This window comes from Fukomys damarensis, unplaced genomic scaffold (assembly GCF_012274545.1).
Source record: "Fukomys damarensis isolate Sample0158 unplaced genomic scaffold, DMR_v1.0_HiC HiC_scaffold_19, whole genome shotgun sequence".
NCBI classification, from domain to species: domain Eukaryota; kingdom Metazoa; phylum Chordata; class Mammalia; order Rodentia; family Bathyergidae; genus Fukomys; species Fukomys damarensis.
Window position 1 is genome coordinate 63,014,280 of NW_022900931.1, and position 14,130 is coordinate 63,028,409.

Here is a 14,130-nt window from a genome sequence, read left to right on the forward strand (position 1 = left end):
ATCCCCAGCCTTCTTTTTTTTTTTTTTGAAAGTAGTATTCTAATTAAAACCTGCCTCTCCGAATTTAGGTCCAAGTTTTACTACCTTTTATACTATTTCCTAGTGTAGCATGGCCTAAGTTGGGGACATGGGGTTAATCTTTATTTAAAGACATGATTTTTTACATTGGAAAGATGGAGACCTTTTACAGATTGCCCATCCTCCCAAATTAATTCAGAGTTCTTTGTTAAAATACACCTAGAAAATGATTGCTTTCACTTCATTATCACCTTTTCATTCTAGTCCTTTAACAAACATGAAGTTGTAGGAGACTTTCCCAGGAGGACCAGGAGTCCCTGCAGCCAGTTTTGGAGTAGCGGAAGTCTTCAGACCTTGGCCACCAGCACTGGCCCCAGGACACAGTGACCAGGAGATGAGCATTTCCGCCTCTCTCCTGATGGAGGCCCTCTCCCTGCTTCTGCAGCGCTGCCTGTTCCTGTGCTAGGACCTGAAGGACAGCTGCTGCCTGGAGATGTTAGATTCTGGCCAGTTTTCCAAGAGGCTTGAGGCGGTGTTGTTCTGGGGCCCCCTTCACTTCTTTCTTGATGACGGAGAAATGCTGCTGTGGTCTGTTCGGCATATCCCGTTGAGTGCAGACAGACCCAGAAGCTGGAATTGCTCAGTGTTAAACCTTGTTCTTTGAAGGCTTTTGGTGTCGGTGCCCTGGAAGAGGAAGATGATGATATTTATGCCACAGAAATACTGTCCAAGTATGACACGGTTCTGAAGGATGAGGAGCCTGGAGATGGACTCTATGGCTGGACGGCACCCAGGGAATATAAAAGTCAGAAAGGTAATCGCACAGTCCTGCACCCAAGGGTGGGAGGGAGTGACAGGGCCTCAGGGAGAAAGGATTGCCGGCCCCCGCGGGGTAAGAAATGCAGTGGGGAGAAGAGAGGCCTGTGGGGACATTGGAGAGAAGTGGCGTTTAGATCAGGCAGAGCCACAGCCAGTCGTCGAGATGGGGCCACGTTGGAGAGGAGGAAGAGGACTGGGATCAGGGAAGGACCTGTGTGGACCCGTGCCATGCTGTGCTGCTGGTCAGAGGGAAGCACTCGGGGCCTGAGGACCTGGGCAGATGGCCAGAGTCGGCCAACTCAAGCAGCAGATCAGAAGCCCAGGCTCAGGGCCTGGCTGGTAGGGGCCCTCACGGCCTTACAGATGAAGCTTGGTGCCCAGGCCGCCTCCTTCCTTGAGCCCCTGGCTCTTTTCTTTGAAGTGAGTGTATGTTAATTGCACCGCATACCGGGATCCATTGTGCCGTTTTCGTGTATACATGTGCCTCTGATCATGTCCATCCCGTCTCCCCTCCCTCTGAACCTCTTCCGCTGTCTGATCGTCTTCTCAGGGAGTTCTAGTTGGCATCGAGATGGACATCTCTCAACACAAATCTAAGCTGAAGTCAGAGTAGTGGTGATTCTGGTTCTGTGGCCCCGGGTAGTGTTTCAGGTTTTCAGTCCAGAATGGTGCAGGGGCAGACAGTGTGGAGTTGGGATTAGTAATGTGACTCGGAGTCGATCACACTTGGATTTGAATCCCAGCTCTCTATTGCCCACTGTGCCGCTTGGGTTTGGCTCCCAGGTCTCTGGGCATCAGAATCTCCATTTGTGAAGTGGGATCAAAATCCACTCCAGAGGTTGCCATGACAACCAGGCATCGGCAGGCAGACATCCTGCCCCGCCTGAATCGATAGCAACCTACATTTTTTTTTTTGGTTGCGCTTGTGAGGCAGGTGCCAGAACCATGGAGCCAAATCCCCAGCCCCTACATACTATTCCTTGATCGTGGTCATAGTAACAACTGAAAAACTCAGGGGCTGAGAGCCAAGTTAAAACAGTCTAGTCAGACATGTTTAGCTATGGTCAGATAAGTGTTTTTTTGTTGTTGTTGTTTTGTTTTTTTTTTTTTTTTTTTTTTTTTTTTTTTTTTTTGAGACAGAGTCTCACTATGTAGTTGAGACTGATGTGGAACTCACTATGTAGCCCAGGCTCGTCTCGAACTCATAGAGATCCTCCTGCCTCAGCCTCCCGAGTGCTGGGATTACTGGCGTGTGCCACCATGCCTGGCTCAGATAAGGTTTAATACCTGTCAAACTCACCTGAAATCTGTGTGGAAGTAATCTATTATAAAATGTATACATGTGAACAGCAGCCCCCGAAATAATGTCCATTTTACATTTCTAGAAGAGAAAAGAGCAGGTGCGAGCAGAGTTTTGTTTTCTTTCTTTCTTTCTTTCTTTCTTTCTTTCTTTCTTTCTTTCTTTCTTTCTTTCTTTCCTTCCTTCCTTCCTTCCTTCCTTCCTTCCTTCCTTTCTTTTCTTTTTCTTTTTCTTTTTTCTTTCTTTTTTTTTTCTGCTACTGGGGATTGAGCCCAGGGCCTTTGTACTGAGCTACATCCCCAGCCATTAAAAATTTTTTAAATTTTCAGTCAGGGTCTCACTAAGTCCAGTCTGGGCTTAAACTTTCAATTCCCCTGCCTCAGCCTCCCAGACATGCACAACTGCAGAACTTTTACAGGTAGTTTGTATAACAGAAGCACAGACTCTGGGGAGACTGCCCGGATTCAGGTCCTGGCCGGCCACACTTGCCAGCCATGACCGTGCACAAAGTCCTTACCTGCTGAGCGCCCCGCTTCCTTGTCTGGAAAGTGGGATGGCAGTGGCGCATGACTGACCTGGATCAGGCCCTCGCAGCAAGCAGCCTGTGGTACCCTCTCCACCTACACACCCAGGGCTTTACACAAGCTGCCAGAGGCGTGCACGCCAGTGTCAGCTGGCAGTGCTTCCGGTGTGGGTTAGGCTTCTCTATGGGATCCCATACTAGAGTAGCATCTTATAATTAACGTACGGTCATATGCAGGGGACAGTTGTAGCTCAGGTTGGTGCATTGAAGGCTCAGGCTCCTCTACACAGCCTTCAAAGTCTCCCTCCTGTACACGGGCGGATCTCAGTGTCCTTGGAGAGACACTGGCCAGGGATTTCTCAGTTGACCCCACACAGGAAAGGATGTTGTTCTGTTCCTTCCAGAGCTCCTTAAGGCTTCAGTCTGTATCTGAGGCCATCTGGAAGCACAGTCAGCCAGCATTCGGTTCATAACTCAGGACTTTAGTAATAAGTTAAAACTAAAATTCGAGTCATAACCCAAGTTGTTTGTATGTCAGGTTAGTTGTAACTCGAGTCCACTGTATTCAACTGAATTATATATACATAATCATTGATATATTTACAGTACTGACACCATATGTTAAGTGTATAATATTATTATTAAACAGTCTTTAGAAATTGGTAGAATGAAATGGATAATATTCTATATTTACATTGATACATCCTAATTAATTATACTCTTAAATTAACCAGCACATCTTAAATGACATCAGTCTATCTGTTCTATAATGGTTAATACTAAAATACCATATATACTTACATCTGCCTTCTGAGCCATATCTTTCACTTTCCTTGTACTGCAGCTTTGTCCTCACAGGTGGATTGTCTGTCACCCCTCCCCACAAGCCTGTGTGGTGCCTCCCCATCCTTCTCACCTATAGTTTCTCTTCCCTCCTACCCGCTGGGGCCATTCCCCCCTCCCCGCTGGGGCCATAACTTCCGTAGTTTTTTTTTTTTTTCTTTCTTTTTTCTGTAGTTTTGACTATACTGTTTTTCAGGGAGTGAACCTACCTTCATTTTATCTAATCTCCATGATTGACCTTTTTTTTTTCACTATGTAGTTCATCCTGGCCTTGAACTTACTGTGTAGCCCAGGCTGGCCTCAAACGCATGGTGATCCTCCTGCCTCAGCCTCCCAAGTGCTGGAATTACCAGCATGTGCCACCACACCCAGCTAATGAATATTCCTATAGCTGTGTCTTTCTGCAAATTTGTGATTCCTTCAAAATTCTCCAGAATAAATTCATGAAAGTAAAATTTTTGAGTTTAAAAAGAATATAAATTCCAGTGGCATGAACTTGAATCCCAAATTATGCCCCTGAACTGCAGGAACTGTGGAAACTAGCAGGAGGTTCCACAGCGTCAAAGGGTGAGCTGCTTCTGCGGGGAGGGCGGTCTCGCAGGGTGCTGTCTCCGGTGGCTGGACCTTAGCTCCCCTGCACAGTGAGCTGGGCCTGCAGCAGAACCAAGCCAGAGCTCGAGCAGGTACTCATCCTAAGCGGAAATTCCTCGGTTCAGAAAACACAGCTCCTATGATAGACTTTGCCACAACTGCCCTAGCGGAAATCCTGAGAGCCCTGGGGCCTTTGCTGCCCAGGCTGTGAGCATCATCTTCTGTTAGAATCTCATTTGTGAAAAAGCCGAGTGTGCCTTTTAATCTGTCCTAAGGTCGGTCACAGGCTGACCTGGCTGAGCTGCCTTCTGTCCCGTACTGCGGTTGTTGCTAAGGAAATGGGAGTATGGCAGTCTCCCCACGGTTCTTCATCTGGTTTTCGAAACAACTCTCACAGTTGTGATTTCTATTTTACCCATCCTTCCTCTCTTGATAGTTTTTCTTGTGACCTTTTAGTCCACCGGATATCCTGAGGTTAAGGACCTAAGGTCTTTTTTCTAAATCTACTGTTGAAGCGTTGTCTTAGGAAGCCTCAGCCTCGTGTCCTGGCTGCTGCTAACCAGCCAAGGGTGGCACGGGCCAGGCCACCAGTCACTGTGTCAGCAGCAGTGTGCAGGCTTTGCACCCCGCTCCGTCTTCCCCTCCTGCCAGCCCCGAGTGAGGTCACTTGTGACACGTACTGTTTATGGTCTTGGAGATAGAAAGCTCTGTCTTTTGTCTTACTGTAATTGTGTCTACTTCTAGAATTAATCAATGACATTATTTTGTAGAATCCAAGAATGATCTTCGATATATTGGCAAAATTTTGGATGGATTTTCCTTGGCTTCTAAACCTTTATCATCTAAAAAAGTAAGAAAACATTTTTATTGGAACAATTTTTTTTCCTGGTTTGGTACAGTTATGTAATCCAAGTTGTGTTGTTAATTGAAAAGATAAGGAGATTTTGTTTTCCAGAAAAACATATTCTAAAGCTGGTTGTGGTGCCCCATGCCTACAATCCCAGCTCTGGGGACGCTGAAGCAGGATTGAGTTTGGGGCCAGCGTGGATTATATCACAAGACCATGTCTGAAAAAATAATCGGCATTACAGACATCAGTCAGCACTGTGTTGTGCTCACAACATCTAATCACTGATCCCCCTCCTTGCCCCATCCTGTGGGGATAGAACTCAGGCCAAACTCACACCAAGTGACAGCACCTGCCTGTTCTTTTTTTATTTTGAGACAGGGTCTCACTAAGTTGTCCCAACTGACCTCAGATTTACACTACTTCTGCCTCAGGTAGCGCTGGGCCACAGCTCAGTAGCACTGTGCCTGCCCGGCAAGTACAAAGCCTTGAGTTCAATTCCTGGTACCTAAAAAAAACGGGGGGAATCCAATTTTCTGCCTCAGCTTCCTTAGCCACTGGGATTAAAGGTGTGCACCATTTTGTCCAATTTAATCGCTGATCTTTTATTTATTTATTTATTTATTTTTGGTACCGGGGATCGAACTCCGGTCCTTGTGCTTGTGAGGCAGGCAGCAGCAGAACCACTGAGTTAAATCCCCAGCCCAATTGCTAATCTTTTAAATCCAAACTTCGCATAACGGTTATTTCCATGAAAAGAGACATACCAGCACTAGAGATGTAGCTCAGTGGCAGAGCACTTGCCTACCACGTGCGAGGGCCTGGGTTCCATCCCCAGGACCCTGGGTACCACTCTAGGTGCCCTAGGACTCTGGGAACCCACAGCCCTGATTGCTCCCGGTGCTCTGTCGCCAACGCACTCCTGAGCGGGGGCCAAGCAGAGGCGGGGGACGTGGCGAGCAAGTGGGTCAGGTCCAGTAAAGCCGACTGGCCTCCCTGGAAAGTCTTGTTTTTGTGAGGTTTTGTGGCAGTGCATGTGAGGCCACGAGGTGCTCTTCAACTCCCATCAGCCCCTGCTACCAGCACACACTCTGAGCCGGGTGCAGGTGCTGCCTGCGTGGGTGCAGCGGTTCAGGAGGGCACCTGACCATTTCCTGAGTCAGCATTCCTTGTTTAGATTGTTCCACATTCTAATCAGCTTTTCTTTTTCCATTCAGCAAACATTTGTTAAGTACCTCCAAGGCACTGCCTGTGGTTTTTCTGAATAGAGGAACCCCAGCAGGCAGTGCAGCCTGAAAAACCACATTCGGCATTACAGAGTCTTGGCTTTGTTTAGTTTTGATAGTGAAGGGATTCTACAGCAAACAGATATATTTATAACAGTGCTAGACATATAGTGAGCTGCTCTTATTACCAGAAATGTCAAGTAATTCCAAAGGAGGACATGAGTTTTTGACATGTAAGGAAAGTTGGCATAGTTTTCAGATGGCAGAGAAACACTCATTTGACTTAGGGTTCAAACATCAACTGTGCTGGACTTGGGAATGCGGCTCAGGAGTAGAGCATGGGCACTCAGGAGGCCCTGCGTTCCACCCCCAGCATCCAGAGACACACGGGGTCGCCAGGCCCAGGCTGGTATCACACTGAGGGACGCAGCAGCGCAGGAGTCCTGGGCTCCCCAGAGCTCCTCCCTGGATATGCTTTGCGCAGCAATGACTTAGGAGAGCCCTGTTCCCCAGACTCTCGCAGGTGACGGGGTCCTAGGTAGGTGGCTAAAACCCCAGCGCAGCACTGAGAGGCCAAACAGAACAGCGACTTGGTAGAGGGAGGGCAGTGCTTTGAATCTAATGGGGGATTCCTTTCCTACCAGGCTCTCTGGATCACTTTTCCTTTTGCTTTCCTTTGCCTTTCTTGCTTTCTGCATTTTTGTTTCTTTGATTGTTTGTCTGTTTTTTTGTTTTTTTGCAGTACCAGAGATCAAACTCGGGACCTTGTGCTTTCAAGGCAGACACGGTGCCACTGAGCTAAATCCCCAGCCCCGCCCCGCTTCTTTTCTTGTTCTTTTTGTAGTACTAGGGACCGAACCCAGGGTTGTCACCCAGAACTACATCTCCACCCTTTTTATTTTTTATTCTGAGACAGGATCTGGCTGAGTCACTGAGTTGTGCAGGCTGGGCTTGAACTAGAGTTCTGGTATTATAGGTGTGTGTCCCTGGGTCTGGTTCTTTTCCGGCCTCCACCCCCTTCCCTCCCTTCCTCCTTTTGGCTGAGATTGATCCTAGGGCCTTGCACATACTAAGCATGCAAGCTACATCCTCAGTGCTCTGGGTTTTTGAGCGTAGTACCATGAGGGTGTTTTTTGGCTATTATGGAGTCTCTTTATTTCAGAGAAGGTAATCAGGACAGTATGATTTTTTTAAATGAGGTTTCCTGACAATGATATTGCCACTCAGGGCAGTTTGGGACTCTGGTTACGTCGGACCTTGTGGGGTGTGATAGGCACAGTGTGTGGCAACGGGGCTGCGGCCAGAGAGGGGTCAGAGGTGACCTGACTCCTACTTCAGGACGCTTCAAAATCTAGAAAACAAGCTAAATTGAACTGAGTTAAGATGTGATCTTCCATCAAGGACAAGCAAGACCGTTTAGTGTTGCTATTTAAAAGCATCTAATAATTGGGTTGGGGGTTAAGTTATCGTTTGAATTGTTAAAAATACTTTGGATCAAAACCTAAGGCCTGAAGTTTGAATTTGGAGCTGAAATGGAAGCAGAATTCTGAATAACTAACTTAAAAGTTATTCTTTTCTTCAAAGTCTTGGCAGTGATTTTCTAAGTTTTGTGCGTTAGGGTGGGCTGGTGCTGCTTGGGTCATGACCTGTGCTGCCCACCATCTCTTTCCCGTTTTCACCGCGTAAAACATGCACTTTCTCATCTCTGTGAAGAAGTGGGTGAGGGCAAGGGTGGAGCCTGTGCGTCCTGGAACCGTGGGATTCTGGTGACTTCTCCGAGGGCCAGCGAGGATGCTGCCGGGAAGGGTGCGGCTGGTCCTACTCAGAGATACAGGAATGGGTTTCCTCGGATAAATTTAACATGATCTTTCAGCAGCCTGTATTTCCCAGCTTTTGTTGTTTTGTCTTGTCAAGATTTATCCACCCCCCGAGTTGCCGAGAGACTATCGACCGGTGCATTATTTCCGACCCGTGGTTGCCGCCACCTCGGAGAACTCGCATTTACTTCGGGCGTTAGCAGAGTCCACCACAAAGGCAGTGCCTGACCCAGCGATGCACAGTCGGCACCAACTGAATGCCTCCAAGAGGGGGGAGTTGCTAGGGGAGACGCCAGTCCAAGGTGCGTGTCAGGAAGGAGGTTGAAACCCCTGCACTGAAAAAATCTGCCTTAGCAAAGTCAGAATAGAAAATTGTACTTTTCCCACTGAACTTGTGTCTGCTTTTGTCCTTCCAAACTGTAGGAATAATGTCATTTATTGAGAACAGCACACATACAGTGGACCCTTGACTTACAAACTCAATTCGTTCGCAAGGGCTGGTTGTAACTCAAGTTGGTTATCTGAAGGCTCAGCCTTCAAAGTCTCTCTCCTGTACACAGGCGGATCTCAGTGTCCTAGAGAGACGCTGGCCCGGGGTTTCTCAGTGAACCCCACACGGGAGGGGATGTTGTCATGTTCCTTCCAGAGCTCTTTAAGGGTTCAGAGACCATCTGGAAGCACAAGTAGCCAGCATTTGGCTCATAACTCAAAACTTTGGTTGTAAGTTAAAACTAAAATTGCAGTCATGACACAAGTAGTTTGCTTGTCAGGCTGGAGGTAACTCAAGGGTCCACTGTAACAGTGTGTGTACCCATTCCTTTTTCAGATGTCTTTCCACTTTCAGTTTGTTGTGCAATTGCAGTTTTTGCCTGAAGCTCCTCTACGTTTGGGCATTTAACGATGATCTAGGAGTGCAGCGCATTTGCCTTCTCTGTGCAGCCAGGGAAAGCAGCCTTTTTCCCTGGAGGGAGCGGATCCGGCAGCTCTACCTCTGAAAGCCAGAAAGGAGAGAGAGTGGAGAATGCCCTGCAGGGTGTGCAGAGACACACAGCAGCGGAGGGGCCCTGGGTCTCCGGCCTTGTCCTTCGGGAGCCCAGTGTCACCTCCCCCATGCGATCACCCAGAGCAGAACTGTGCCCTCTGTCCCTCCCCTCACCTGCCCTCTTATTCCCACCTGTGATTGTGTCTGGACCACCCCGCTGCTCAGACCAGGAGGAGGATTCTCGTCCCCACCCCACCAGCCCCGGAGCCCTCTCTCGGGGCTGCCTGCAGCCGGGACTCTGCCACTCCCCGCCTTCAGCTGCTGCATCCATATTCTTCACGTGGGCTCCGGCAGCAGCCTCCTCCCCGCCCCCGCTCTCCAGTCCGTTCCCTTCAGTGGCCCCTGTATGGCGCCCCCAGTGCTTTCCTTAGCACTCGCCAGTGCCCGTCACACTACAGAGACAGACAGACTCCCCACAAGTCCTGCGGGCCTTTCCATGTACCGTGTTCTCTAAAGCCCTGTGGTCCAAGCTCGTGATCCCCACTCTGCCCATGAACCTGCCAACCTCAGTGCCTCCTCCGGGCCTGAGTATTTGCTGTTTCCTCTGCCTCTGTTCTTCCCTCATATTTTTGCAAATCTGTTCTGTATTTGACATTGTTTGTTTGAGACAGAGTCTTGCTGTGTAGTCCAGGACAGCCCTGACGCACTATGTAACCTAAGGTGGCCTTGAACTCCTGGCAGTCCCTTGATGCTAGGATTACAGATGTGCACCATCACACCTGGCTGGCCTGTGGTGTTTTACTTAGGATTTAGCTCAAATATTTTCTCCCCCTCCTTTCCCTCTCTCTGCTGAAGATTGAACCCACAGCCTTCATACCCAGCTACACCCTCAACTCTTGTTATTTTTTATTTTGAGACAGGGTCTTGCCAAGTCACTGAGTTGCCCAGGCTAGGCTGGAACTTGCTCCTGCCCCAGCCTCCCAGAGTGCTGGCTTTATAGGCATGTGCATCACCATGCCCAGCTCAAAGAGTATCTCTTTTATGTTTTTGGTTTTTTGAGGCAGGATCTTTTGGTGTAGACCAGGCTGGCCTTGTACTTACTGTGTAGCCCAGGCTGGTCTCAAATTCACAGCAGTCCTCCTGCCTCAGCCTCCCAAGGGATGGGATTACTGGGGTGTGCCACCATATCCAGCTCAAATGCCATCTCTTCAGAGGTTTCCTGACTGCTACACCTGCTGCTTATCCCCCCTGCCCTCTGCCATTCTGCTCACCTGAGTCACCCTCGGTTGTATCACCTACGTTTTCATGGCACTTCTCTGCATGGGTCTTTGGCTTTTGTCCTGCCCATCCCTCTCCCCAGTGAGGGGACCTCATCTGCCTTTCCGTGCCTCTAGGCCAGGCCCTGGTGTGGAGTTGGGGCCCAGGGAGCATTTGTGGGAGGAGTGCGTGCTTGGTGGGCAGCTCTGTGCTCCCTGCAGGGCTGAGCTGCAGGGCTGTGGGAGCAAGGACCACCACAGTCTGGGGTCTGCATAACGGGGAGCCAGGCTCCTCATGCCTGTATCACTCACACGCCCCACAAACATGGGCTTTGTCTCCCCCTTTGGTGCTGGGGTTGAATCAGAGCCTCATGCACAGGGCAGGCGCTGTCCCCCTGAGCTCTGCTCAACCATAAACGCCCAGCTGTGTACCTCCGTTTTCTCAGCTGTAAGGTAGGAGTCTCTCTCTTGGTTCTGTAGCTCACAGGGATATATGAGCATAGATGAGAAGCTCAGCACATGATACCCATCTCCAGTGATGTCCATCTGTGAGGTTGAAAATAACCGTGCTGAGAAATCTAAACCTAATACCTCGTGATACTTTTCATTCCTTCTTATTCCTATCATTATTTAGGTTCAGCGACTTCAGTGTTAGAGTTTCTGTCCCAAAAAGACAGAGAGAGAATCAAAGAAATGAAGCAGGCAACTGACCTGAAAGCAGCGCAGCTCCAGGCCAGGAGTCTGGCGCAGAACGCAGCAAGCAGCAGAGCCAGGCCCTCCATGCCGGACCCCGGACACGGCTCTTGGCGCACGGCCCTGGCCGGCGGGACAGCCACTGCGAGACCCAGCACCTTCAAACCTTTTGCTAAAGATCCAGAGAAGCAAAAGCGATACGAAGAGTTCTTAGTACAGATGAAAAAGGGTCAAAAAGGTGGGTGCTGGCCTGGGTCTCCCATGCGTCAGCTGGGCCAGGCAGCGTTCTCCCTTCTCATCCTGTCCCCAGATTTAAAGTTGAAATACAGTGGACCCTGGAGTTACGACCAGCCTGACATATGAACAACTAGCATTTTAATTTTAACCCAAAGTCTTGAGTTACAACCCAAATGCTGGCTGCATGATGGGCTCAGAAACACATTTAACCCTTAAGGAGCTCTGGAAGGAACATGACAACATCCTCTCCTGTGTGGGTTGAGAAATCCCAGACCAGTGTCTCCCTAAGGACACTGAGATCTGCCTGTGCAGAGGAGCAAGACTTTGAAGGCCATGTAGAGGAGCCTGAGCCTTCAGCTGACCAATTTGAGTTACAACCAGCCCTTGGGAACAAATTGAGTTTGTAAGTCAAGGGTCCACTGTACCCTGTTCTGCCAGGGTCTCTGCTTGTTCTGCTGCAGGTAGTGTCGGGGTTTCAGGCCTGGCTCTTGACTGGAGAGCAGGCTTGGAGCCCAGGTCCCCCGTAGCTCAAGCTGGAAGGACAGCTGTTCAGGTACAAGTGTGCCTTGGCAGGGGCGAGTGCTAGATTAATGTGCTGCTCGGAAACGATTGACTTCTGTAAGTGTCGAGCTTCTGACCAAGGGGCCATTGCCTCCTGTTTTATCCCTAACCATGGTCTGCGATTTCCCTTAAAGAGGTAGCTGGGCTGTTCAACTATGATGTAGGGGAAAATCGATCTGTGCTGTATGAACTGCATATGGTAAGGACGAGGAGAGAGACTGCGTCAGCAAACTGAGGGGTTGCTTTTCACAAACCGACTTCGGGGGGTTGTAAAGTTCATTTACTGTGCCTTACTTTACACCATGCCCCCTCAGGTTGACTTGCTAACTTACAGAGAAAGGTTAGAGAGACAGTATTTTTCTGCCCAAAACAGGAATATAGTTGGGGTGACTTTATCTATCCCTCTGAGTGCAGTGACAAGTTCTTTACTTCCAAAGGTGTAATCAAGCAGTAGCCTTTCAAGTGGTTGTCTCCGTTCTGCCTGGGAGACAGAATTCTCTAAGAGCATCACAGTGAAAGGAAGAACAGCTACCCGGGAGGCACCCCCAGCACTGCCCCTGCCTGTCCTCCAAAGTGTGAGGGGAAGCAGGTGCGTTTCCGGCGGGGAATGGCGCCCACCGCGCTCTCCTCGCAGCTCTTGCCTCATTCCCTGTCCTGCAGATGCCCTGGAGCGCTGTCTGGACCCCGGCATGACCGAGTGGGAGCGTGGCCGCGAGCGGGAAGAGTTCTCGCGGGCAGCCCAGCTGTACATGTCCTCCCATTCGACCCTCTCCTCCAGGTTCACGCACGCCAAGGAGGAAGACGATTCCGATCAAGTCGAAGTCCCGCGAGACCAAGAGGTCTGTCCCCCCTGTGTTCCTACCTGGTGGGCTGGTTTTGTGGTTTTGTGTTTTTTTGCGGGGCTAGAGATTGAAACCGGGGCCTTACACGTGCTATGCACATCCTCTGCCACTTAGCTACATTTTAAATTAACACGTGGTACAGCTAAACGTTTTAAATTCATCCTTGAAAAAATCAAAATATGCACCGCATAGCTGAATATGAGATAATTTTATGCTTTGGTTTCCAAGGTACTGAAGCAAAAATACTATAGTATGAGCTCTTTTGTAATTTTGCTTGAAAATTTACTTCTGTGTGCATGTACGTGTGTGTGCACTGACTGATGGCGGAAATGCCGGCCAGGGAAGCCTCGGACTTTGTAATGGAAGTGAGTCGGGTCAGCTGTGTGATACGTCCTGAAACAGCGCATGCGTCTCTTCCCAGAATGATGTCAGTGATAAGCAGTCGGCTGTGAAGATGAAGATGTTCGGGAAGCTAACCCGAGACACATTTGAGTGGCATCCTAGCAAGCTTCTGTGTAAGAGGTTCAATGTCCCCGACCCCTATCCAGGGTGAGTCCCATAAGTCCGTTCTGGGCCCCCCACATTCAAGCTAATTTTCCTCTCACGGTGCCATTATAAATTTCCTTTTTCACCGGGCGTGGTGGCGCACATCTGTAATCCCAGCACTCGGGAGGCTGAGGCAGGAGGATTGCTGTGAGTTCGAGACCAGCCTGAGCTACATAGTGAGTTCCAGGTCAGTCTCACTACACAGTGAGACCCTGTCTCAAAAAACCAATAAATAAATAAATAAATTTCCTTTTTCTAGATTAACTTAGTTATAAATCTTTAGACTTGTGAATTTTGCAGATTTACGTTATGTTTTATTAATTCATTGCAAAAAAAACAAAAAACAAAAAACCTAAGCCAGGTGTGCCTGTAATCTCAGCACTCGGGAGGCTGAGGCAGGAGGATCGCTGTGAGTTCAAAGCCAGCCTGGGCTAGATAGTGAGTTCCAGGTCAGTCTCAACTGCATAGTGAGACCCTATCTCAAAAACAACCATTAAATATCCAGCCAGGTGTGGTGGTGCACACCTGTAATCCCAGGACTGTGGGAGGCTGAGGAAGGAGGATCATAAATTCAAGCCCAACCTGGCTGACATAGGGACTTAGCAATACCCTGTTTAAAAAAAAAAAAATCTGTAGTTGCTGATTGTTTGGTTTTTTTGAGGGAGGGTCTCACTGTATAGTTCAGGCTGGCCTTGAACTTGTGGAGATTCTCCTACCTCAGCCTCTAAAGTGCTAGGATTATAGGTGTGTGCCCCGACACCTGGCATTAAAATAATTTTTTTAAAAGGGCTGGGATATAGTTCAATGCAAAGGCCCTAGGTTCAATCTCCAGTACCACAAAACAGACACACTCCCCAAAACCCAAATATTCAAATAGCAAACTTTATTCTGTATTGAAAATATGAAATCCAGATGGGTCTAGTTACAAAAGCTTAATCTTTTTGTTTACCATCTTTTAAATGCTCTTCATATATTTTACATCTAAGATATTACTTATGTTTTCTTTCTTTCTTTTTTTTTTTGATGGAA

General features: G+C 48.7%; 1 protein-coding gene across 2 annotated transcripts in view; it reads left to right on the forward strand.

The window, feature by feature from the left end:
• The window catches only part of Gpatch1 (G-patch domain containing 1), a 34,150-nt gene that overhangs the window by 11,037 nt on the left and 8,983 nt on the right, over window positions 1-14,130 (forward strand). For both annotated transcript variants that reach the window (XM_010640853.3, XM_033765864.1), the window contains exons 8-13: window positions 685-832; window positions 4,865-4,944; window positions 8,082-8,286; window positions 10,857-11,153; window positions 12,374-12,552; window positions 12,977-13,104. In XM_010640853.3, the coding sequence (XP_010639155.3) occupies window positions 685-832; window positions 4,865-4,944; window positions 8,082-8,286; window positions 10,857-11,153; window positions 12,374-12,552; window positions 12,977-13,104 (1,037 nt within the window). The remainder of the gene's footprint in view (window positions 1-684; window positions 833-4,864; window positions 4,945-8,081; window positions 8,287-10,856; window positions 11,154-12,373; window positions 12,553-12,976; window positions 13,105-14,130) is intronic.